The sequence below is a fragment of the Nesoenas mayeri genome, assembly GCF_963082525.1.
Source record: "Nesoenas mayeri genome assembly, chromosome: 2".
Taxonomy (NCBI): Eukaryota; Metazoa; Chordata; class Aves; order Columbiformes; family Columbidae; genus Nesoenas; species Nesoenas mayeri.
Window position 1 is genome coordinate 145,511,785 of NC_137543.1, and position 26,733 is coordinate 145,538,517.

A 26,733-nucleotide genomic window follows, 5' to 3' on the forward strand; every position below is an offset into this window, starting at 1 on the left:
GGGTCCAGCATGGGGGGAGAGACTGGCGGGGGCTGATTCATGGCTTGGCTGCATCATCACAGGGTCAGGGACTGAGGTTTTGGAGCTTTTGCTTGAGGCAAAGAATAGCACAAAGGTAGATGTGCTTTCAAAAATAGTCCAGATTTGTGGCTAGGGATCAGAACTCTTGGAGGCGTACCCACATTTTTCAGGCTCTCTGGTGGTTTCTGTCTGTAGGCTTTATGAACTAAGTAACCTTTTCTTAAAAAAAAAAAATGCAAAAAATAGTGCACATGGGAGGGAAATGGATGCTTGACTGTAGGAAGAACTGCGGTGTACATGTAGACAGATAAGTATTAGCATATATTAGACTGAAGCATGGAGTGGGTACAGAATGGCAGTGAACAAGGACTGTTTATTTCTTGAGTGTTGCTTTCTGTTAAGCAGCTCTTTGAACGTCAAGAGAGCATTGAATCATACTGGAGTACAGCAAAAATGTGCAGCAGCTTGCTCAGCAGTGAAATGAAAAGTGCCGTTGTTGAAGCACTGAGCAGATCTAGCTGGAGCACGTTTAGGTAAGGTATAGCATTACAGTGACCAGCACCGGCCTGGAACAGCTTTTTGCCTGAGCACGTCTCCGGAAGCCCAGGGCATGGCACACCATGTACAGCACGGGTGCAGCCAGAGGGCCTGTGCTTTTACTGACAGGAATTGCAAATGTAGCTAAAGCAAGAAGCATGATTCTTCAGAAGCCTTTCAGCCTATTTTTAAATAAAAATAGCCTGGCATAATTTCCATCCTTTAAAAATGCTTCCCCAAATGAATTTTGCAAAGGTTTTTCTTGAGGTATCCACACCTGTTGGCAAATTAGTAACAATTTGTTGTTATGCTGAGTTGTGTTCAGGCACATTTGGAGATGTTACTGACTGAAAAGACGACTAGGGATGAGAGGGTGGGAATAAACCTTACCACTCTTGGGTTCATACTCATTCCAGCCTTAAAAATATGTTATGCCCTTTGGTGCACTGAGAATTTGCCTTCAACAAGCAAGGAAAAGCTTGCAACACTAGTTTCTGCTTTATTTCATTGAACTTGATAGAAAGTGTGCTTTCGTTGTACTTTATAGAAAGTGGGAACAAATGATGACTGAAGTCTCTGTGCAGATCCTTTGCTGAGTTGTTTTCCTTTTCTTCAGATTTTTTGTATTGTTCATAGAGAAGGAAGAAAGTGAAGTGGGGAATGGCATAATGCAGTAGCTCAGGGAGTAGCAGCCATCTGAGCCCGAGGGTCAAGGTGGCTCTGGTACTGTGACCAGAAGAGTATGCAGGGCTATGTAGTGCTGGACATGTGTCCTACGGACAGTCTGTCATTTTGTCTGTTGATGATGTGGAGGGGAAGGGACACATTTGAAAGAAAATCTGAAGAATATGAGTATGTAAGTGCGAATTACCAGAGGAAGCTGCAACATGACTATTAGCTGATCAGCTGGAATTTGTTTGTACCCTGTAAATACAGCTTCTTCTCAGGTACTTGAGACTGAAAGAACAAGCTTGACATTGGTGCTGTGTAGAGGAGCAGCGTTAATTAACGATGGAAGTCTTGTGAGGACACTGTTGGTTATTGTCAGTGTGGCTCAGCTCATGTCCTTGTGTTGTGCTGTATCCCCTTGTAAACACAGTCCTGAATAAATGACAGACTGAAGGGGAGTGGGTAAATGCAACATGGCTGGAGAGCCATTCTCTGCCACACCATAATTTCATTTCACTTCTCCTGGTTTACATATTAGGTGTTGGAGACACCTGAGAGAAGTAATGCAATTGTACTTGAAGAAGCAAAGCAAGATTGTCTATAGAAGCTTTTTCCCCACACTTGGCAGTTTGACTGAATCTCTCTCCACTGATAATTAATCAACAAATATGCAGTTCAGGAGTCCAATGAATTTGCATGAGCTTGGTCTCAGATGGCTCCTGGGAGGACAGTCCCAAAACTACTTTCAGTATCAAATTGATTTGCTAGTGTTTGTGTAATCGGCAGTTGCAGCTTGTTATCCCATCTCTACTACATGTGGTAGGAAGCAGTCTTGTGGTAATGTAGAGCTCTGATACAGCTGAGGTTCCAGCACAGATATGCTCTGATACTGTTCAGTCTTCCCTCAAAATATATTGGATAAGGAGATGCCAGTCCCCTGGTAATACTGAGCACTGGCAGCTGTACTTTTCTTGTCCATCTGTGTGAAATATGTGTCGATTCAGTGGGCCGAGGAAGAGTCATGTTTGTACCTTCTCTGCTGGTGAGTTCAACCTGTGCTGCTCCTTATTGCAGGTGCTGCTAACATACCTGGGGGGAAGAATGCACTGGCACCTGTGGAGTCAGCTGTCACCCATCACCCTGCTGCAGCTCCATCAATGCACGTCAGCCTGCACGGCATGAAGCGCAACGTGTCAGACCTGCGGCTGCAGCTGCATCAGATGAAGCAGCTACAGGTATGCTTGTCTGGGTAATGCTGAGAAAGTGGGCTGTCAGCAAATGCCCTTTTCCTCCCTTTTCTTTCCACTTCCCCTTCTCCTTTCCCTTCCCCTTCTTCTTCCTTCCTTTACCTTTTGTACACGACTGATTCTCAGTAGCAGAGTTCTAGCAAAGGGAAGACCCAAGCATTACAGACACAAAAGCATATTCTGCTCTAACATACCCCAGTTGCATAGTCCTAGAGGAATGAGAATTGGCTTAGTTAACTACTGCTGCTCAGATATTGAAAAATAACTTCACTTCTAGCTTTGCTTGATGGCTCTAGACATTAAAGCGGTATTTATATTACAGTAATATTAAGTCTGTGATTACAGTTTGGACCATGCTATGTTATGTGCTCTATAAACAGGTAGGAAGAGCCATGTTCCTACTCCATACTGTTTAAAATTGAGACAGTTTTTACATTCCTGAATAAACAAATTTGATGTCAGAAAACTCAAATGTAGCTGAGGATCAGTAAACGTGTATTAAGCCAGAGTTTCAGTCCTGTATGTACAGAATCCAGAAGAATAGCCAACATAAGCAGCAATGAAAAAAGATATTTCAGAAATTGCTGCCGAGATTTGTTGTGCCCTACTTATTATACATTCACATTTTACCAGTATCTTCCTACTACACATCAACACCTGCAAGAAACAATGAGAACAATGAAGAGTTAACCAAAATGTTCTGTTGACACATACCATCATGCTGCAAATGTAAATATACCGTGCTCATCTCAGACACTGTGAAAACAAGCATATGCAGCTGTACAGGTCTTCAGCCTTTCACTTAATTGGAAACTGAAGAGCACTGTGTGTTGTCTCAGAAGATATAAAAGGAGGTAAAGCAATTTCTTGTAAGATAAAGTGGACAGCAGGGGAAACTTCAATACTCTGCCTGTCCTCCTTGCCTGGGAAGTGAGATCACATGTTTGGTATCATTGGGCGGCAGCTACTGCTATTACAACCAAATACAGATCAGAATTCAGAGCACATTTTGCCTTCGCTTGCTTCACTAAACAAAACTGAATTATGAACCAGTCACAGGACAAGGGAGCAGAAGGGTGATGCAAATATCAGGATAAAGAAAATGTGACCAAGACTGAAGATGCTGTGACAAGGTTCTGTACTCAGTTTGCTGGTAAAGAAGAAATGGCAGGAAGGTATTTGGAGCAAACAGTTGTGTCAGCCAAATTACTTCTGCGTGTGACACAGCACCCATGTATTTACCTTTTCAGTTTAGGATGAATATGTTCCTATAGCAAATTTATCTTTCAAAAGCTGTTCCCAGCAGGTCTGCCTACATGCTGGCTGTCACAGTCCCCAACTAATTTCAGTAATCTACCTTGGGATTCCTTGGGATTCCCTGGTGCATTATGTATAAGTGTGTATTCCTCCACATCTGTGTGGCAAACCACTGCATCCTCTCTGTCCTTCTGTAACCGCACATACCAAACACAGTTCTTTGCAAACTCCCGCGGTCTGGCCACCAGCTGTGCTCAACACGTGGCCTCGTGAGGTGGGATAGAGGTCGCCGAGCTGTGCTGGAGGCAGCAAGCGCATCGTTCTCACAGGGCTTGCTCACCAAGGAGGTGGCATCTTCCCAGCTGCACCTTGTCTCCACAGCCCTGCCTGGGGCGGTAACCTTGCTTTTGATCAGTTATAGCATTATGGCACACACGAGTGAAGAAACTTGTACCATCTGCACAAATTGATGCTGCCAAGGAAGTCTTGAGAAGGAAAAAATGACATATCCCGAGTGTGCTCATTAACTCCGGCTGGCTTCCCCTATTTTAGAAATTATAGCAAATTTGTTGCATTGTGCCAGTAGGAAGTGGGCAAATTTGTTATAGTTGGATGGAAGAACCTGTAGCTCAAGGGAAACTTTGGTATATTATGTATAAATTACATGTGAGAGTGAGTTTTTGTCATGGCTTTCCTGAATGGGTGGAATGATTTTGAAAAAGAGCTCTCAGTTTGTGGAGCAGCAAATGAAACAGGTAGGGTTTTAAACTGAAGAGTGTTGAAATATCACACTTCTAATGAAAAAAAAGTCTTTTGCAAAATAATTCTAAGTAAAGGAGAAAAGTATTTTTTGCGAGGTTGTTTGTGTAATATATTTGACAGTACTTCATATTTTTCACTTTTGCTGTTGCTCCTGGGTTGGCAGTCAGTTTGTTTCTGTTTGTGTGAATTTTTCATACACTGACAGACTAAAAGAAACACTTTCAAAGAACTGAAAAAGATGATTGCACAAGCACAAAAGTTGGCAGGATAACTGAGAAACAGGAACGAGACATAAAACTATATTTAATACTGTCTGTGTTTCAGTTTTCAGTTGGTGATATCACTGTGAGTTCTTACTCATCTGCTTAATTGAATCAGCAAAACACATGATGGAAAAGACCCATACGTTTATGTAGCCTTTGTCTGTGTTGGCAAAATCCTCTTTTTAAAACATATCTAGCAGCAATTGATCCAGATGTATTGATTCACACACCAGGTAAACGTATATGTTACCAGACGCAACTAAAACGTCAAGATTGTTTCAGTCTGTGGTTGGATTTTAACCAGAGATCCATGAAATAAACACATTTGGATCATGGCTGTTGCTAGAGGTGAGATACACTTCTTGCTACTCCAGTAGCATCTTCCTAAGCACTTGGATTTTCAGGGATACTCAAGATATTAATTTCTGTTAATACATGCCTCCATGGTTGGTGTCACCACCACAATTTGGGGTATTTTTGATAATGGGATGGCCCACACAGTATCAGGTTTGCTGGCATTGGATGGAGTTCACCTTTCTCAAAAGGGGAAGAGAGTCTTTGCACATGAGCTAGCAGAACTCATCAACAGAGCAGGGACAGGTATCCTGGGCATGGTATAGGAACACTGCCCGGTTGTGCAAAGATGGGATCAGCAAGGCCAAGGCACAGCTGGAGCTGAACTTGGCGAGGCGTGCAAAGAATAACAAGAAGGGCTTCTACAGGTATGTCAACCGTAGGTATGTCAGTAAGGTCAAAGGAAGCATGCCCCTCGATGAGCAACACTGGTGAACTGGTAACAACAGACAAGGAGAAGGCTGAGGTACTCAACACCTGCTTTGCTTCAGTCTTCACTGGCAAGCTCTCTTCCACACTTCTTGAGTGGAAAATGAACTGCAAACAGTAACTGGGGGAGCAAAATCCCTACCACTGTAAGTGATGATCTGGCTTGTGACCACTTAAGGAAGCTGAACATACAGACGTCCATGGTACCTGATGAGATGCATCCTAGAGTCCTGAGTGAACTGGCTGATGTAGTTCCCACACAAACAGAAACTCTCCATGATATCTGAGAAGTCATTGCAGTCAGGTGAAGTCCCTGGTGACGGGAAAAAGGGAAACATTGCACCCATTTTTAAAAAGGGTAGAAAGGAGGACTCTGGGAACTACCAGCCTGTCAGCCTCGCCTCTGTGCCTGGGAAGATCAGGGAACAGATCCTTCTAGAAGCTGTGCTAAGGCACAGGAAGGACAAGGAGGTGATTTGGGACAGCCAGCATGGCTTCACCAAGGCTAAGTCCTGCCTGACCAACCTAGTGGTCTTCTACAATGGAGTAGCTACATCAGTGGACAAAGGAAGGGCTATGGATGTTGTCTATCTGGACTACTGTAAAGCCTTTGACATGGTCCCCTACAACATCGTTCTCTCTAAATTGGAAACGTGGATTTGATGAGTGGGCTGTTTGGTACATGAGCAACTGGCTGGATGGTCACACCCAGACAGTAGTGGTCAATGGCTCTATGTCTGGATGGACATTGGTAACAAGTGGTGGTGTCCCTCAGGGGTCCATACTGGGACCAATACTGTTTAATATCTTCATCAATGACACAGACATTGGGATTGAGTGCACCCTTAGAAAGTTTGTGGATGACACCAAGCTGAGTGGTGCAGTTGACAAGCCTGAGGGACAGGATGCCATCCAGAGGGATCTGGACAAGCTTGAGAAGTGGGCCCATGTGAACCTCATGAGGTTCAACAAGGCCAAGTGCAAGGTCCTGCACCTGGGTTGGGGCAAACCCTGGTATCAATACAGGCTAGGGTTGAAGGGATTGAGAGCAACCCTGCTGAGAAGGACTTGAGGGTACTGGTGGGTGAGAGATTGGACATGAGCTGGCAATGTGCGCTTGCAGCCCAGAAGGCCAGTTGTATCTTGAGCTGCATCAAAAGGGGAATGGCCAGTAGATCAAGGGAGGTGATTCTGCCCCTCTGCTCTGCTCTGTTGAGACCCCACCTGGAGTCCTGTGTCCAGCTCTGGAGCCCTCAGCACAGGAAAAACATCGACCTGTTGGAGAGGGGCCAGAGGAGGCCACAAAGACAATCAGAGGGGCTGGAACAGCTCTGCTGTGAGGACAGACTGAGAGAGCTGGGGTTGTTCAGCTTGGAAAAGAGAAGGCTCCGAAGAGACCTTATTGAGGCTTTTCCGTATTTAAAAGGGGCCTATAAGAAAGATGAGGACAGACTTTTAATCAAGTCATGTTATAACGGGACGGGGGGTAATAGTTTTAAACTAAGGAGAGGAGATTCAAGCTAGACAGGAGGAAGGAATTTTTTACAACGAGGGTGGTGAAATATTGGCCCAGATTGCTGAGAAAGGTGGTAGATGCCGCATCCCTGGAAACATTCAAGGCCAGGCTGGACGGGGCTCTGAGCAACCTGATCTAGTTGAAGATGTTCCTGACTCAGGAGGGTTGTTCATTCTGTATTCCCAGATAATGAGAACTCTTAATGGTAGTTTTGAACTAAGCGTTAGAGTACGTATTCATAGTATTTATCGTTACCTTATTTGTACATTGGATTTTTTTTTTTGTCTATTCCTTCTGTTCGTTAATGGAACACATTTTAAGGGAAAACAGTTAGACCTGATTAAGTTTCAGCATTAGGAATGTGTATGCATGCGTGCTTCTGCTTCAGTCAGTGTATTATTTGTAGGGAAATGAGTGCTGCAGAAATGATAGAAAATATAATAATACTATCATAAATGGTATATGATACTTAGTCTCACAAGTGTAATTTTGAATTAGAAATTCGAATGTCTTGAGCTGCATTATAGAATTTGTGGGAGTGCATCTAATCTATGTATGATAACAAACTTTAGAAAATAGATAATTAAATTCTACAGAGATCCTGAGCTGCAGGCAGTCAGCCCCTGTTTGTCGCTCTGTGCTGTGGTGTGTGGGGAGGTGGGTGGCCCAGAAACCTCTCCCAGCAGGGCCTGGGGGGACTCCCACTGGACAGGTCATGCTTGTCTCGTAATGAGGAGTAGGGCTGTGAACTGATACTTGGTTATCCAGTTACCCATCTCATAGGTAATAATTGGCTCAAAGTGAACTAAACTGGTTATCAAATTATTCTTGAAGTGGGTACCAGAGGTGATGCTGGGGTACTTGTGAGAGAGGAGTGATAGATAATGGCTGGAGAGCAGCTGAAGAAGAGGGACAAGTTAGGTATTCCAATCCCTAACATTCTGTGATTCTGTGATCTGGAGAGTTTGATGAGGCTGGGAGTGAGAACCAAGGGTAATGAATGTAGGAGAAGTTGCTAGAATTTAAAAAAAAAAAAAAAAAAAGTGTTAAATTTATTTCTGTTTGCTGCTTCCAGTTATAAGTCAAGTTAACCCTCATTAGTGAGAAATTGCCATTTGGTGGTGACAGGAAAGCCTGCATTGCGTTTCCTTACCTTTGGGCATTTGACTTTGGAATTTGAATGCTGTTTCAACAAAGTTTCCTTTCAAGTGTGAATGTCTAAGATTGTTTATTTGGCTTGTTTTCAAGTAAACCTGAAGTACAAAATGTTCTGCTCTGTGTAACCAGAATACCTCTGGCAGATCCGTGAAACTCCTTCCACTTGAGGTGGTGGAGTAACTGGCAGAGGTGGTCTGAGGGTGGGGTGTGCACTTAGCCAGGGAGTCTCAGATCTGATATCTGCTGGCAGAAGAAAGGTAAGAATCAAGTTCAGTCCCAGAATGTGGAGGTAAATGTTAGGTAGTGGCCAGAGACTGGCCTGCTCTTCCTCACCCACGGCTCTTCTCCTCTGCTTCTGCTCATGCTGCCTCATGTTGTCCTTTGGCTACTGACTCTACCCTGCTTAAACTCACAATTACTCCTCCTCCCTAGTTCCTTCTCTTCTCTCTCTGCACCCGTCTGTACCTCTCCCCTCTCATCTTCTGTCCCCGAAGCATGAACAAACCCAGGTTCTCCAGAACTAGCCAAGTGTTGCATGCTTTTTCTTAGAAATGGCAAAAGCATCGCTTTGATACCAAGATGAGCCATTTCCCAGACTTTAGGAGCTCACTCCAGACACTGAGGTTTGGGAATCCTCAACATACAAGCTTTCTGAAATATGAAATTGAGTTGAATTTTGATTCCCTAATCTTATTATCAGAAATGGATGAACTTTTATGACTGAAACTTTCTAATACTGTTCAAGCACTGCATAAATGGAAGTGACAGGAACCGTAGCTGTAGGTGTCACTATAATAAATATAAAACCCCTATGCACCCCCATAACAGAAATGTACCTGCCATTGCACAACCTCACACACACACACATCCAATTTTGGTATTACTGGAAGACACAGTTACCAGCTGAGGAACACAGATGACTTAAATTCTGGACACCTGAGACTTAAGTCTGACTCTTACCAACCTTCTCACTGACCTCAGATCAACTGTTTCATGTTTCCCAAGTCACTTCCCTGTGTCAAATTTCCCCACTTTTTAAAGAGCTATGAATAAACTGCATGACTGAAGTATTATATGCTCATTCACTCATTTATTCATTCATTTATGTTTTCCCTCTTGAAAACATAGCACAATGAAAGAGATGTGTGTCTCATGTAGTTGTGCTGGCCATGCTGTAAGAGGATTTAATTTATCAAACCCAAACGTTAATCCCATAGTGGGGGAAAAATACACACATGCACTGTCTTCAAAAGAATCCAGTCTGGTATAAAGCAGCTGACAATGTTTATAAATCTGTGCTGTTTCAGATGTTTTCCAGCTTCATTTTTTTCCCTAACTGCTAACACTTATCTTCAGCTGAGTTTTGAGCAAACACCTCCTGCTTGTCACAGCTCAGGCCCCCCCACGCACTGCTAGTGAAGTGTCACCCTCCCTCTCATCAGTTGTGTTGCTGGAGGAGGCAGAGTTGAGCACAAGGACTGAAGAGCCTGGAGGGGAGAGTGAGTTTGTTCCCCTAATTCCAGTACTGATTGGAAAGAATGACCTGAGCAAAGCACTCCCCCCCCCGCTTTCTTTTTCCTCTGGTTCCTGTGAATTCTCCTAAATCAACTTAAAAAGAAGTCTTATTGCCTTATAGTATCTTGTAGGTAACTGTTTTTTGTGATTCTTCCTATTAGGCAGTGAGTTTATTTCATATGTTAAAGGTGCTTTGGCTGTTAAGCCTGGATGTTTAGGAAACAGTTGAAGGATCAGTTGCTAGTTCTAAAAGTGGAACTTTTTCTCCCAAATGACCCAGGTGTTTTTAAAAATCTTTCAGTATGAGATGGCTGCTAGGCTAGCAGAGTTGTGTTCTTGTTGCCTGTATCCCAAAACTGTGACTAGATGGAGCCCTGCTTATCACTTTGAATCTTGTGATTTGCCTGGGAGACTTAAACAGGTTTGGTCTGTGTGAGTGTGGGGCACAGATGCTCTAGGGCTGCCCACAGAAGAGCACAGTCTAGTTTGCTTTTTTTAGCTATGTTTTGCTCTGCAAACTTTATATCAGTAAGAAAATTAATGCTTTAGGTACTTAAGGTAAGGCTAAGATAAGAAAGCAGCTGTGAATTTTACAGTTCTCTGAAAATTACCATATTTTAAAGCTTTTTTTTTTTGGTGGATGAAGGAGGTTTTATGTATTGCAGATGAGCCTTATGTCTGTCACCAAATTACACTGGATGGCACAATCCTTCCTCTGCCACTCAAGAGACTGAAAAATTCCATTGCGAGAACAGCAGTGCGTTCCAGCCTTGTCATTAATGTGTGGGATTATCCACCAGGCATGTATGGGCAGTGCAGTGCATAGGCTTACGAGATACGTGCACAGTGGAAGTCGAGCTTCCGGCATTCTCGTGAGGCGTGATTAATTCTTGATTCATGCTGGACTGAGCAGAATAAAGGGGCCACAATCCTTGCAGAAGTTACGCACTGAGGGTGGTGTACTGATCCCAGCATATTTTGTTCATCACTTTGTAACTGGAAGTTAGACATATATATATATATATCAGAAGTTAGTCAGATTTAGGCTTTTCTCACTCCCAACACTTCCTCATGACATGTATGTAGGTAAAGACAGAAAAGAAGAAGGTAGCAACCCTCCCTCGCTGTAGGGCTGTGTTTATCCCAACCTATTTCTGAGCTCTGAAATGTATTCTGTTGTTGGGGATGTCAGTCAAGCAGGAAAAATTGAAGTTGATTTCTTTTGTGCAACAGTTGCAGAACCAGGAGATGCTGAGGGCAATGGTGAAGAAAGCAGAGCTGGAAATCAATGGCAAAATGATTGAAACAGTGAAGAGGCTTGAAGATCCTGTGCAGCGACAGCGCAACCTGGTGGAACAAGAAAGGCAGAAATACCTCAACGAGGAAGAAAAGATCGTAAAGAAGTTATGGTGGGTTGAGACACCTATCAGAATTTGTTGCTTTTGCGTGGCTCTTCTTCCCCTAAGCAGTAGCTTTCACCACTGTCTCCAGTGAAACTGCACCTGTGTATGCTGTTGTAGCTGTGTTTCCTTGCACTCATATTGGCTGTAAAACTGGCTCTGTGTTGTACAAGGCACTGGTCCTGGGTGGGAGTCCTTCTTAGCACAGCCTGCTCGGTAAGTCCCACCACTACAAAGAGTTTCAGCCTCCTTAAAAGCCCCCAGTAAAGGGAAAGATGACTACAAAGAATGTGACCGCCTCCTTCTGAAAGCTTACCCCTACACTGGTTCTTGCCTTTGGCTTTATGTGTGACATTTTAGGGGAGGAGGAGGGAGGGAATTTCCTCAAGAACAAATGGATGCAAAGGAAGGTAATGCATTCAGCTTTAAGTACAAATATTGAGTTTCAATATTAAGTGCTTTGACTATTGCGTGAGAGATGTGCATGAAGCGCGTAAGTAGGAAATTGAAGTTAAATTGTAATCAGCAATGCCAGTCTCCATCTAAAATTTTTAGAATTTCCTTACACTAAACTGCAGTGAACAAATACTTTTCTTGCTGTTGTGTTAAGGCTCTTTCTAAGACTTTTTTCCCCCAGAACTTTGGCCTACCAATATTGGTGGGATCCACTTGTTTGTTTTAGTCCATGTTCAGAGTCAGCAGGAGGCAAGATGAAGCTTAAATCAATAAACAACTTAACTAGTTCTAGCCCTCAGACACATGGTGTGAACTGTGGGGTTATCATATGCAGGGACAGGAGTTGGACTTGATGATCCTTGTGGGTCCCTTCCAACTCAGGACATTCTGTGATTTTAGCACTCACATTTGTAAGATGCTATTTATCTTACTTATTTCTCATTACTGGATTTAGTTCTTGCCTAAGGAATTGCTTCATAATAGAGCTAAACTTTGTAGTCAGCTTGTCATTGGCAATGATGATTGAAGAGCCGTAAGAGTACAGCTATTGACAGATAAGGAGAGTGATTTTTTTTCTGTTGATCAACATGTTTTCAGATGAATAAGACTTGCAATAGAAATGGTGCATCTATAAAGATAAAGTAGAATGTTACTAAGAGAGTCTATGTTTTCTGTGAAGTTGAATGTCTAGTAATAGGCCGTGCTGGTATATATAATCATCTCAGCTGGTTTGTAGTTTTAAATAAAATTGAGTTGTAGTCTTAAGTAATTACTCTTCTGTTCATCACTTTACTCCTGTGTACCTGATTGCCTACTTTCTAGATTGTTTGTTCTCTGTGAAAAGAACAATTTGTGTGATGGCTGGTGATCACATTGCCTCATAAAATGGATACTGAGTGAGGTCAAGTGCAAATGGCATTAGTTGTTACAGCTGTTCATTTAGGATATGACATCAATTGTGATATGATCCTGTTTTATCAATGTTTGGAATTTTTTTCTGTTCACAGAGTTTCTGCTGCTTCTGTGCTGCTTCACTTGTTAACATTACAGGAAAGTGTCTTACATACATAATTCATACACTATAAATGTTAATTCAACCCTTTTAGAGACATGCTAGAAACAAACATTAAATCACGAACAGTTGTATTTCATCAGCTGTGTCCAGTGAGATTTGTCACGTATGTGCACATTTGCAAGATCAGAGCCCAAACAAAAAGGCACATCTGACAACAGTGCTTCAAGTTCAACAGCTGATGGCAGTTAATGGTGAAGAGCATACAGCACAAAATTACGTATCAAATGTCACTGGTAGTATTCAGAAAAAGGTTAACATGCTATATAGGCACTTGCAATTAAGCTGATCCCAGTACAGATGTATAAACAAATGCAAAGCAACTGGGCAAAAAAATTACCATTTCTTAGTCTTTTAAGTGTTGCTCTCTTGACCTTTCCTAAATCACAGGACTGAATCACTAGACTGGCTTCATGCAAGACAAGGGAGCTTAAGGATTTCTGCAATACTTATGAAAGTGTATTTACTACTCTGAAGTGGTCAATCTCAGTTTAAAAAGCTCCCCTTTCACCAATTCTCGAGATTATCACTGGGAAATAAAAAAAATAAAAATATTGGTGGTTGTAAACAGCAGAAACGTTGCTGCACTTTTTAGAGCAAGTTTTCTGCTGAGCAGCTGTTCACTTCAGAAGTATCCCTGTGTGTGTCACAGCTGCACCAGGATTACAGTTCAGAGGTATCTAATGAAATCTAAGAAACACTATTAAATGTAGTGTTTATTCACATGTGTAACAGTGGAATATGTACTCAGAATTAACTAGATAGGCTTTTTTGTATCTAGTCTTTTGATTCAATGTTAACTATCATATATGACACTTTTGGGGTGTAGATACTAACCTTAAAACTTACCAAATCAAGAACAAATTATGATCCTATGACACATTGACTACTGGAGTATTTATGTTGTGAGGACCATGTTACAGGTATGACTACTATATGTTGTAGATTGCTGTAAGCATTTTAAGAGAGGGCATTTTATAAGCACAGTTATTTTAATTGTAGCCACATCCAAGCTGTCTAATTGATATGATCCAAAGTAAGTTACAATTTTATTTTATTTTATTTTATTTATTTTATTTTTTAGGAAAAATAGCAGACATGTTTGTAAGAATAACTGTGCTCAGTAAAAACACAACTACACTTAGCAGTCATGGAGAGCCACTGGTACCAGATACTTGGGAAAGGATATGAGAACATGGCAAAATGCTCAGAGCACATCTCCTTGCTTTGAATAACTTGTAGCTCAGGGATTTTCCAAGTCAGAGATGGTATCTTGATATGCAAAAGCTCTGCATGGATTGTTTACTTTTCATGAATTTATGTGGGTTTTAAAATTTATGTAAACTTGGCTGTGTACAGAATCTAGGCGCAGTGAATTCTATAGAGTAATTCTATTTTGGGTAGAAAGAACCTCTTTTTGTTTGTTTTTGAATCTTTCATCTGTCAATCAATTCCCAGACTCTTAAATTATGCACAGTAGAATATTCACCCTCTCCGTGCTTGTCGTGATGTTAAAGATGCTCTCCCACTCCACTTTCTGTTCATGCCTTTTCCAACCTCAAAAGTCCTTGTCTGCTTAGTTACTCCTCTTGTAGAAGCCATCCTATACATTTTGTCATCCTGTTGCCTCTCTGTATGCCCTTCTAACTCTAGTGTACATCTGTGGGATGGGGATGGGGAGAGAGGAGAGGCCTGCAATGGCTGTGTCTGACACAGGCACACCATGATTTCATGCAGTGGCATGGTGGTGGTCCCCTGTCCTCAGGTTCCACGTGATCTTTCCCTTACAAATCCAACATATCACTCAAAACGCATGATTATCAGTTCAGAGTTCTTTACTGCGTATAAAAACTTAGGGGTTTGGGAGGTTGTTGGTCAGAGGTGGGGTTGGTTTTGGTTTTCTTTTTCCTCTTCTCATGATCATTACTTTACATTTATTAGGAGTTTGTTTGTTTGTTTGTTTGTATGATTCCCCTGGTCAGTTAGTATCAGACAGTCCATCTGCAGCCCTCTGCAATCAGATTTCATTTTCATCACCTTGAATAATTTAATATATTTTTGAGATTTTTTTCTATGTTATTTATCATATCTTCTAAGTAATTTATAATATGTTGAAAAGCACCAGCCCTAGCACTGATCCCTGTGGAACCCACCAGCAAAATACATTGATTGAGTGAGCTGTCATTGATCCCTTCCCTTTACATCAAGTACTTTATCCTTGAGAGAATTTTCTCTCTTGTTCCATGTCAACTTTGCTTTCCTAAAAGCTTTTGCTCAAATACCTTGCTGAAAGCCTTTTGGACTGTAGCTTGTCCCCCTATTTTTGTTGCTTCCTTGTGAATTTGTGAGACTTACCTTCTTTCTTTACACAAATCACATTAATTCCTCACTAACACAGCGTATTTATCCATTGGTCCACTAACTCTTTATTGTTTATTCTTTATTTTGGTATCTATCAGTAACACCAGTCTGGGTGTCAGTGTCACCAGAATACAGTTCCCTGGATAGCCCCATCCCCTTTAAAAAACCAGATTTGTCTCATCTATTACACTTTCCACTACTCTGGTGCCAAAGCAGTTTTAATCAAGAAGGTTGGATACTTAGCATTAATATTCAACTGTTTCACCCTTGAGCTGCTATTGAGCTCCAGGGCAAATACCATCTGGCCTGGGGGATTTGCTATATTAACTTTGTCAGTGTGTTTTGTAACCTGTTCTACTGATACTGCAATATGAGACAGATCTTCTGATGCTTTTTTTTGCCTAAAGAAAGATCTCAGCATAAAAGTTTGCCTGTGTAAAACACAGATGCAGACAAGTCATTTATGTTGTATTAGCTTTCTGAAACTGCATTAATGTGTCTTGTTAATTGGGTTTGCTTAGTCCAATCTATACAGCCAACTTGTTTTGCCACTTACAGAAAAGAAATGCTGGAGACCTCCTGATGTCTTTCAAACTTTGGCTCGTCAGGGCTGAAGTTTCTTTTCCTTTGTAGTTATCAACACCAGGCAGTGTAGTATGGATTCCCCTGAGTAATTTCAGGATCAGTTGTCTTGCTTGATAGTATCACTGGAATCAAAGGCGTTTATGATGACCCTCCCATTTCTGCTCAAAGAACGAGGGGGAAGAAAGCCATTGTCAGCTACCTAGAAGTCTTCCCTTTATCCCTATATTTCCAGCCATCGTAGACCTACCAAAACATCATAACGTTGTTCTGTGTTTGTTTCTTTCTCTTCTTTCCACCCATGGGCAAATACAAGCTTCTGCCCTTATCTTTATTGCCTGCTGGATGTGAATATCTGAGCAGCTGCTTTTCCAGTGCTGATCTACAAAGGGAGGGAGGTACCCTGAGATTCCCAAAATAGCCCTGCCTGAGCGTGGGCATCAGGGCATTATGAGCAGGGAGGATGCCAGACTGTAGCGCGCTGTTCTAGAGAGCAGAAGCCTTGACATTGTAGTGAGTTACAGCTGAATTATTTTTCCAGCTCCTTCTGAGATTCTGTCCGTGCCCTTTATGGCAAAGGCAGCCACCGGGACAGCAGATATCTGCATCACTGCAGTCTCTTCCATGGGAAAAATACCCCAAGAAACGTTCCCTTGCTGCCATCGTGTGGTCCCTGGGATTGCTTCCTGCAAGCATGCATGAGACCCTTGCTAATCGTGACTCCCCCATCTTTCTCAAGGCAGAGTCTTTGAAGGAAATGGTCTTAAAATGGGAACAGGATCATTTACCTCCACTTTCTGATCTGTTCAGAAGCAACTTATGGTTCTTCATTCAGAATTTGTTTATAGTTTTTAAAGTTATTTGTCTTTGAAGTGAACTCTTTGCTGTGTGCATCTGATGTTCAGATCCTGATACTATTTCTGTTTCTCTGCGTTATCAGAATTACTGTTGTATTACCGTTTATTGTTCTGTGTGACTGTGTTTCCACTTTAAATTGACCTAAATGCAGAATGGTGCTGCAAGGGATTTTCTCTGTTTTATCCTGTTACTGGCCACCTACTCCTCTCTTTTCTTCCTCATGTCACCTCTCCACGAAAATGGATCTAGGAAGTCATCTAGCTGAAAATAAGTAATTTTCTGCTGGCAAAAGGGAAATGTGTGGACCTACAATCAATGCACACTTGCTGTTTCAGTGTGGCTATTTGTGGAAACAGGACCCTGTATCCTGTCTAGCAAGACCTGGCAGATCGCAAGGTTGCATTGGGGGCCATGAGTGCTAGTTTTGGGTGGTCACTTGGCTTTTTGGGCATTCCTTTGCCTGGCATCAGCAATGAGAAGGTGCAAGGTGCAAACCAGTACTGGATGTAGTGGCACAGGGTGTCTGTACCCTTGGAGGACCTGCATCCCCTGAGGGCTGGCTGTTAGATGTTTCACCACCCCACCTGCCCTTCGTAGCACAGCTGCCCTTGACATCAATGTGCTCTGCACATCTGCAGCCTGTCAGAGAAGTCAGTGACTTGGATGAGTTACAAGCCTGTTCCTATGCTGTGATCGAAAGTGTCTGGCGTCCTCACCTTGCCTCACAGTACGCTGCTGTTTTTTCAGTTTGTGGTCTCAGATTTAAAGATGCCATGATTGAGGTTTCTGGGCTAGATTAGTCCATTAATTTACATTTATTTGATTGTAATGTGAAAGTCCTGCTTACATTTTATGTCCACTTTTTTTGTTTTGCCAGTGACCTGGAGGCATTTGTTGAAGACCTGAAGAGGGACTCCACTGCTTCCAGCAAGACAGTTACACTGAAAGATGTGGAAGATGGAGCCTTTCTTTTGCGTCAGGTGGGGGAAGCTGTTGCCACCCTGAAAGGTATGCACTTTCCTTTTTACTTTTGGTTCTTCTCTTCGATCCACAATGGCTGAGAACAGTTTCGCCTTTGATCTGGAGGAATTAACTTTAAATCTTTTTGGAAGTAAAAGTCGGGATTAAGGAGCTTGTTGCATGGCCCCTGGAGAGAGGGAGACTCTCAAGTATTTGACATTCACCCCATCATCCATTTCTCCCCAGGGCTTTTGTCATTTCCTCTTGAGCTTCACAGTTGTTATCTTTGCAGGAGAGTTCCCAACATTGCAGAATAAAATGCGTGCGATCCTCCGGATTGAGGTAGAAGCCGTGAGGTTCCTAAAGGAAGAACCACACAAGCTTGACAGCTTGCTGAAACGTGTGCGCAGCATGACCGATATCCTTACCATGCTCAGGAGGTGATTATTATTTTTTTCTTCAAAACTAAAGAATTTCCTCAAGCAGGGCTGGAACAGCTTTCAGGTTTGGTTTCTCCCCCTGTCCTTAGGAGGTTTTGAGTAGTGCAACTTGCTTGCAGTATTTTGTAGATTCTTCCTAGAGCCCTCTCAAGGCGAATCAAATTAGCCTTTCCTGTGCTTTGTGCAATGGTTCTGTTCTGACCAGCAGCCCCGCTTGTTGAGATCTTCTGATTGAAGGTAACTCCCTTTGAACTCGGCATTTCCACATTTGGGAAGTTCCTAGATGAGAAAGCTTATGGAGCGGTGTCAGTCCCATATCTGAGCTAATTAACTGTGGGCATTAACAAAAATCCAAGCTAACAGAAGTATTCTCTGACACTGAAATCTGTATGCCCCAAAACTTAACAGTAAGAAATAAAACAGGAAAGATTCTAAGTGGATAAAGATATCCTAAACCTTCTGAAATAAATATTATTCAATATGCTTGTGAATTAGTGCAAATTCTTTATTCTGTTCTTTGCAAGGAAGATGTGTTAGAGGAAGTTCAAATATTAGATAAAATTTATGTCCACTAAGTGCCAGTGTTTAGCTATGTTTGTCAGAATATATGAGCAGCAAATGGCTGCTGATTTATATGAGGCAATAGGCAGTGGATTTAATTCCTATTCAAAACCACTGAATCAGGCCAAACTGTCAGGGGTGGTGGTCTCAATTTTACTTCAATTACAAGAAAATATAAGTCATAAGGCTATTTTTGCTCCCATTATTCTAAGGAATGTAGAGTTGTCATTGTTTTCATATATCCTGGAGCATATGTAAAATGGATTTGCCAGTTCTGGCAGATGGATAAAATCGTTTATGTAACAGGTCTTCTGTAAGCCATCACTTATTTTTCCATGTAGATAAAAATCTATATCCTTTCATATTAGTTTCCTTTTCTTAAAAATGACTACAGTTATTTCCTGTCTCACACTGTTTGGGAAAAAAAACCCAAAAACAATAAGCTATGCATGCCAAAGTTTTAGCCAAGTCATTTTTTTGCAGCAAAATTCTGTATTAAGCCTCATAAAGTCTGTTTCAGTAATGGAAATCTGATGGCATTTCATGGCTACCTACACTTCAGAACTCAGAAATTTCACAGCTAGCTGCCAGAAATAGTCGACTCTTTACATCTTCAGCTCATTCTACCCCAAACTCCCAACAGACAAAACTTTTGTGAAGAGTCATCTGAAGGCTTTGTTTTAGCAATTTGCCAGACTGCTAGTTCACATCCTATGTAACTACCACTTTCTGTGCTTATAGTCCGGGAACACCTTGTTTAGCTATTTTAGAGTATATAAAATTTAAGTCAAGTAACTTCCATTCTTTCTCCAAAATCAAGCCACTGAGACTCATGCTTAGGTCACAAAGTGCCAGTATGTCCACTAAGCTTTGTAAACATTTTAAAAGGCAAACCCGTCCTAATTAGAGTGGCCTCTTTAAAACTCTGAGTCCCTGATTCCGAGAGAAAGCTATAAAATCACAGAACTGAGAGCATCAGGAAGAAAAAACACCATTTTGATGTTTCTGATACAGGTGCTTTTCCCTTGCAAAAGTTTATTATGAAGCGTTGCTCATGACTTGCCTGTATGCTAACTGTGTGCCACGCTATTGTGTTCCATTTGGCTGGGCAGACATGTTACAGAAGGACTGCTGAGGGGTGTGGATCCATCCCAAGCCGTGCAGTACATGGAGAAGGCCACTGCATCTGACGCTCTGAAAAACCAGGAGGATCCCAAGCACGCCCAGGGACATGCACAGCAAAACCTCACAGCAGTCACATCAGAGTCCCAGGTGTCATCAGTCAAGTCAGAAGTCATCCCCTTCTCAACAATGACGGTCCACCATGTGCAGAGCTCACCTGTTGTCATCCATCAGTCTCAGCACTCATCAGCCCTGGTCAACCATGCGCAGGGTTCACCCACCGCAGCCAGCCACAGTGAAGGTGTGCCAGACACTGGACACCCCTCGGCCACCCCACCAGCCCCCACACAAGAGCCCGCAACAGGATCCCAGCCCACACAAGCCACACCAGCACCACAGGTCTCTGTCAATGGCACCACCATGCAAAGTCTTTTCATTGAGGAAATTCACAGTGCAAGTACCAGAAACCGAGCTGTATCCATTGAGGTACGGTGTATTCTGTCAACCAGTTGTCCTCTCTTTGGGTCTGAGCTCCCAGTCTCACTCTTGAGACTGCAGGTGGGATTATTCAAATGCATTTGGGGGATTTATATGCCTTACGCTTAAATATACTGAGCACTTCTGAAGATACCCTCTGATTTTAAATGCAATACGATAATAACATGTAACCAAAACTAGTAACTGTGTTTTTTAAATAACTTTTATTAAAAAAATAATTTTAAAATATTTTTATAATACCTTAGTTTTGAACAATAACATATGATTCTCTGGCAACACTTGCATCAGTGGATTTCATTCACTCTTTAAATCTCCATATCCCTCACTGTGGAGAGGTAAAAGTGAAACAGTGTGAAGCTCCAGTGGTCTCACACAGAGATACTGAGAAAACCCACAAGTTCTCTCATGTCTTACTACAGGACATGCACTTTAATCACCAGTGTGATAAAATAAGGCAGTGACCCAGATTTAAATTTTGCCTTTGTTCCTTTAGTGAGCAGTGGCCACCGTCACTCTGTCATGCATTTGTGCCATATCTATTCACAATGGAAGTCAGAACCAGTGTACAATTAGTGTTAATATATTTCCCGTAGTTGCTGACTAAACTGAATCTATCCATATTGACCTATAATTTTTTCACTTTTTTTTTTGTAAGTAAGTGATCATAACAGAAATCAGATGAATAAATATGTGTTTTACTGTTTTTGTCCAGAAAGCTGAAAAGAAATGGGAAGAGAAAAGACAAAACCTTGATCACTATAATGGAAAGGAATTTGAAAAGCTCTTGGAAGAGGCGCAGGCCAATATAATGAAGTCCATTCCCAACCTGGAGATGCCTCCCCAGCCAGCAGCCCCACCTAAAGGTGATGCAGTGGAAAAGCTGGAAGTCTCAGGTAAGATTTGCTAGAGTATATGGTACTAAAAAATTGCATATCTGGAAAACAAATAGTTATTTTTCCTACTTTCTAGAATGGTTTCTGTTTACAGATTTATGTGTTCTCCATCATACGTGTAAGTATGTTACTGAGGAATACTGCAGGTCCTCAGGATGCAGTGGACAGGATGCAGTGATTTTGCAGATGCCAGTGTGGGTAACCAGCTGAACACAAGTTCTCCATATTGCTACTGAGAAAGTGAGTTTGATCTCTGGAGATAAAGACTCCTCATGAGCAGGAGAGTAAGAATACTCCTTGCTTTTGGCAGAGGTTAGAGTATCTGTATACAATACTGTATCTGTATCTAGTGTTCTGTGTTCAGTTTTGCACTTAAAAGTTTGGCATTGCAGGGGGTTCTGGAAAGAACCACAAAGAGTTTGAGCACAAATAGTCTTACCATCATAAACCTAAAAAGCTCTTTCTGTAGATATATTTGTTATCAAAAGAAGATCAAGACATGCCTGAGGTTTCTGAGGGTGAGGCCTTTAACTTTGCAGAACATGTTCCGGCAAGTTCCAGCAATTGGAAGTTGAAGCTAGAAAAAGCCACATTAACAATTAGCGGTCAGATTTTGAAATCTGGAGTGACTAATAACTGAAGTTTAATTATGAACGTATGGGTTTCTCTGCCACTTCACATCTTTAGCAGTACTGTGTTTCTTCCTGACAGGCTGCTCAGGCACAAGCTCTGTGCATGGTGCAGGAACAACCTGCTTTAAAAAAATCCTTGAGCCTATGTTAAGTGGAAAGTCAGACTGTTTGATCTTAATAATCCTTGTTAACTTCGTAATCTTAAATTATAAATATGACTAATGTTTTGAATGAGTCCCTCAGAGGTCTGAAAACGACCTGTGATGCTACCTAACTTAGTTGTCTTGGACAGATGTGTAGGAATGAATGACAATTAATTTCACAGTAAGTATTCTGGCTGTTCACAGTTATTATATATATATATATACTGAGTTTCAAGCTGAACGTGAGTCAGGCTGTGACCCTGTAGAAAGAAAGGCAAACCACACAATGAGGTGAACAGGAATATCTACAAGACACGTGAATCTACTCAGTAGTCGTAAACTCTTAGATAGAAATTCCCGAAGTCAGTGTTTTGGACTTCAAGGAACAAATACGAGAGAGTCAAGAGGGTAGCGATGATAATGGCCAGAGGTCTAAAGAAACATGATCTCTGGGGAACAAAAAAGAAAGAACTGGTTTTGTTTAGCATGAGGAAGCGAAGGCTGAGGAAGAACAAAGCAATCTCTGAGTGCATAAAAATCTGTTTAAAAGGGAAAAGACCAACTTGCTTTTTGTGGGTAGAACAGCAGTTGACAATTGCAACCAGGAAGATCCAGGTTAGGTATTAGGGGGAAACCTCAAAATGATATGGAATGTGAAGCACTGAAGAAACTGTATGAAGCAATGACAAGGATGTAAGTTCCCCATGATGGGAGATAATGGCTTAGACTATCATTGATGAAGAATTATATATGTAGAGGTACTTTGTGGTAGCAGCATGATGGGGTGTCCTTCCAGTCCTATTTCTTTCACAATTTGACATACAAATCCATGTCTGAATTTCTTCAAAGTTCAACAAAGCAGATGTCTCAGCCAAACCTTGGATTTACCTCATTAGCCAAACATGAGTCAGCTGCAAAATCCTTACCCAGCTACTTAAGCAATAGTCCATCCAGGTCAGCAGTCTGTCTGTGTGACAGAGGAAATGGGAGATACTGTCTGTGGGCAGCATAGAACCTGGCCACCTTTGCCAGTCTGTTGACACTCCCCCAGCTCCTCCAGTTGATATTAGAGGGAATATCCCGGCCTCCTCCTTTTCATATTCATTATAGACCTTTTATCTGGTAATTCCTCTATACCTGCTTATACCATTTGCATCGCCACTGCTGTGGCAGCAAGCTCCAGCTCACTCCCTGTCCTGTGAAGGAGCTTCATCTGTTTTAAAATTATGTCATACCAGCTTCACTGGGGTCCCCATAGTTCTAATATTCTGCATTTAGCAAACAACAACTCTGCATTCCCTTTATAAAATCATGAAGGCAGTGGATGAATCTGGATCGTGTCCTGGAGGGCTCAGCCTGCCCTGTGGGCTCCAAAGTGCAAACTTGGTCTCTCCACCTAGGCCAGCTGCTCCCTCCCAGGCTGGTTTCAGCTGCCTTGCTCTGACTCTGGAGCTGTGGAGGCCAGGGCTGCATGCTGCACTCAAGGTGTTGGCAGCCAAGGCTGTAAATAGCTGCAAAACGATGCCCTGGGGCTTGTGTACACAAATCTGTAGAGAATCTGGGAAGAGTGTTTTTAGATCCAGCATTTTGCTCTGGGTGGGCCTTTAGCACTGGCAAGTTGTGGCTCCTTGAATGTTTCACAACATACATGTTTAAAATAAAATTCTGTTGAACCTCATAAAATAATTTTAGAATGCTGGCACTGTTCAGTGAGGTTACTGGCTATCAACACAATTATCTTGTATAATGTGTGGCATAAATAGAAAATGTCAGTGAAAATAAATACCATATGGGTGCAGTGAGCCGTGACATCGTAAAAAGTGCAGAACACAATAACAGAGAAGTTTTGTAACTCGCGTAGTTAACTAATCCACTTTTAGAATACAATTTTGCACAGTGTGTAGCCAACAGATTTCAGGAGAAATTTGATGAGACTGAGACATTTGCCTTCTGTTATGCATAATGAATCCTTTAATAGAAACATAAATAAGAGAACAGCAAAACTTTTCCTTAATATCTGATTAAATATCTCACATGCCATTCAGCTCTTCAAGATGAAAATTTCAGTATCAGTCTGCTGTAGATGAGGCAACCGAGCAACATACAGAAAGTGAGACCACCTACCTACTAATATAGTGCATAGAACATTTTGGCCACAAATTAGCGGAGTCCTCTGTTGGCTTTGCTGAAGAAGCCAGATAGATTGTGTTGCCAGAATATGTTGTCTCAGTCATTCTATACAGAGAAACTCTTTTTTTTCCCCTGCAAAGTACAAAACAAAGTAAAATTACGCACTTTACACAATTTTGCAGATGACTCTGTAAGTACTTCATTAATGTCTTGACTCTAATTCATCTTTGTTATCAAGATTGTTCCTTGAAAACCATGAAGAATGTCTCTAGCATGTACATTAGAAATTCGGCTCCTTCATCTTTCCCTTTGCCTTCGTATGTAAGAATGCCCTGATTTTTGCAAGTGCTGAGTGATCAGTAGCTTACATTAAAGATAGTTTGTTTATTTGACTACAAAGGCTGCCTTAACGCAGGCATTATTATTTTAAGATTGTTTTAAGATGTCGGATTTTTTTGGTGCAAGTAGAAATTTGTATGGTGGGGAAAATTAAATCCAGTCTGGCTGTGCCTGTTGTATAACGCTTAGATTTAGTGAAGTGGCTGGCGATTGTTGTTCACAGAAGCACTGAGCCCTTTGACACCAAAGGTTTCATAAAGTAGCAGTTTTGATCACGGTTAATCTCTGACTGAGTGAATCGTACTTGTCCATTTATTCCTCCCTCAATAAATACACTAATAGAACTCAGCAATAAGAAAAAAAGGTATTAGAAGAAGGCATTTTTCTCAATTTTTTGCCTCCCAAGTTTTTTTTTCTTCCCATTTAGATTGGGGAAATAAAATTGTTTAGTAAAGAAAATAGAAATCCAGCTTTGAAGTTTTACATCTTGTCCGGTGTTGTTGCACTGACTGTAAGCAAACCCCATTCCAACCTCTCCTTAGCGACTCCACTTGAGGGGTGTGAGGGGATCAGCCTTCGATAGCCTGTGCACCTGCCACTCACTGACAGTTTGACAGTTCCTCTTGCCCGTGTTTCTCCTTTTTATTTCCCATTTTGAAGATGGAGATGGGTAAATGTCCCACAGATCTGAAAGAGGTGGTTGGAATATTTCTGGTTTTCTCCCTTCCATGTCTCTCATCCAGCGTCGCTCTTATTAGGTGTGAGAAAAACTTTGGTGTTCTTGCGGAGACAGTCACTACCAGTTTGAGGGTAGTGGGTTGAGCCAGCTAAAGGTATCAGGGATTTGCACAGGTGCCACATTATAGTCAGCTAAACACCATCTTAGAGAACCACTCTGATTTTACAGCAGCTGTACCTCTGATGTCACAAGAAACTTAGTGGTTTATATTGACCAAAGAAGTAGTCTAATGTAAAGTGCATCTGGAAATTCACTCTTGTTGCAATCCTGGGAGTGAGTGCCGGATAAGCAGGGAGGGAGATAATACAACAGAGCATTTCTTTAAGTTTAAGCAGTTTCAAGGAACATTTGAGCTAAGAAGGGAAGAAGGATGAGGCCGGGTCAGACAAGGGCTCTATCCAGCCCCAGGGCCCAGCCAGCACATCTCCAGTGTGAGCCTGACACAGCTCTGGCAGTGGACAGTTGTGCAATAACTTGCCTGGAGGGAATACTTAGCCCTAAACAGCTGGATAATCCCCAAAGCAGGTTTTATCTTTCTGGGTTATATTTATTTCAGCTGTTTATATAACACTGAGTAGCTGCAGAAAGGTTCTTCTCCCGCTGTTGAAAACAAACATTGCAAACAGCAATGTGAACACGGTGGCTGTTGCCATGTGTGATGCTTAGCCCGTGACCAGAAACACATGGGGACAGGTCAAGAGCAATGTAACGCTGCTTAGGGAAAAAATGCCATCCAGTGATGGTGGGGAAGAGGAAGCAGCAGCCGGCTGAGGAAGCGTTGTGGTGGGGAAATACTGGTTTGAGAAATTGGTCTTCTCTTGGAAGACTCTTCTCAGAATGCAAGGGCTGGCTCTGCTCAGCTATTGTATTTGGTACTTGAATCTTTTTCGGTTAGCAAAACATACATATAGGGCTCCTATATGATCAATCAAAGGCAAAATTTTGTAGTCCTGGCATAGTTACTAGTAAGTAAAGTGAAAAGAAATGCTGTCTTAGAAGAGAAGCAAGTGCAGTTACCCTTGGTGCTCCCTTGCCCTGCTCAGGGGTAAGAGGACTCATTGAACTGGAGAGGTGGCATCTCCAAACCAGTGTTTACATCTTCCCTCTCAGCCTCTGTCTGAACTTAGCTAGTTTTGCCCAACTGTAAGATGGACAAAACTCTTCAGCTCCTAACACCGTGCCAGCAGCACTTCCTAGGCAGAACAGAAACATGCGCTGGTTGCTTTAGAATTGCTGACAACAAGAATCCCCCAGGTTTGGTGTCTTGCTAGTAGCCACGACAGTGGCCACACTTCCAAAGAAGTCTATGGGGGCTTTACAAGTGATTGATTTACAGAAGCGTGCTGTGCTGAAACTCAGCCACTCAGCCATGGTGATGTGGGGGACAAGAGTTTTGCTGAAATGTCGGATGAAGTGACATGCTTTCTCTGTGCAAGGGCAGCGCTGTCTGCTTTTGTTCTAGGCATTTCCACTTGAATCCCAAATGTGTTTCTATTCATTTATATTCAGTAGCACCTTTAGACCTTTTAAGACTCTTTTTTAATCCTTTCCAATCGAGGCAGCAATGCAAATACTTTTTTTTCCCCTCCTTCACCTGTGCTCACTTTGTGCTGCTCTGTTTACTTGCAGAAGAAGTTCTTGATGGAGAACAGGATAGTGATAAACTGACCAAGTCTCCACCTCCTCCACCTCCACGGCGCAGTTACCTGCCAGGTTCAGGACTAACCACAACGAGATCAGGAGATGTCGTCTATGCAGCCAGGAAAGAGGCTGCTGCTGTCAAGGTTTGATGATTCAGACTGTTGATGAATGGCTGCTA

General features: G+C 42.1%; 1 protein-coding gene across 1 annotated transcript in view; it reads left to right on the forward strand.

Moving 5' to 3' along the window:
• KIAA1217 overlaps window positions 1-26,733 on the forward strand; it is a gene marked incomplete at both ends in the record, with an annotated part of 235,736 nt that overhangs the window by 197,727 nt on the left and 11,276 nt on the right. The window contains 7 exons of the mRNA XM_080364217.1: window positions 2,302-2,462; window positions 10,962-11,137; window positions 17,335-17,465; window positions 17,710-17,857; window positions 19,531-20,026; window positions 20,751-20,931; window positions 26,544-26,698. Of these exons, the coding sequence (XP_080220343.1) occupies window positions 2,302-2,462; window positions 10,962-11,137; window positions 17,335-17,465; window positions 17,710-17,857; window positions 19,531-20,026; window positions 20,751-20,931; window positions 26,544-26,698 (1,448 nt within the window). The remainder of the gene's footprint in view (window positions 1-2,301; window positions 2,463-10,961; window positions 11,138-17,334; window positions 17,466-17,709; window positions 17,858-19,530; window positions 20,027-20,750; window positions 20,932-26,543; window positions 26,699-26,733) is intronic.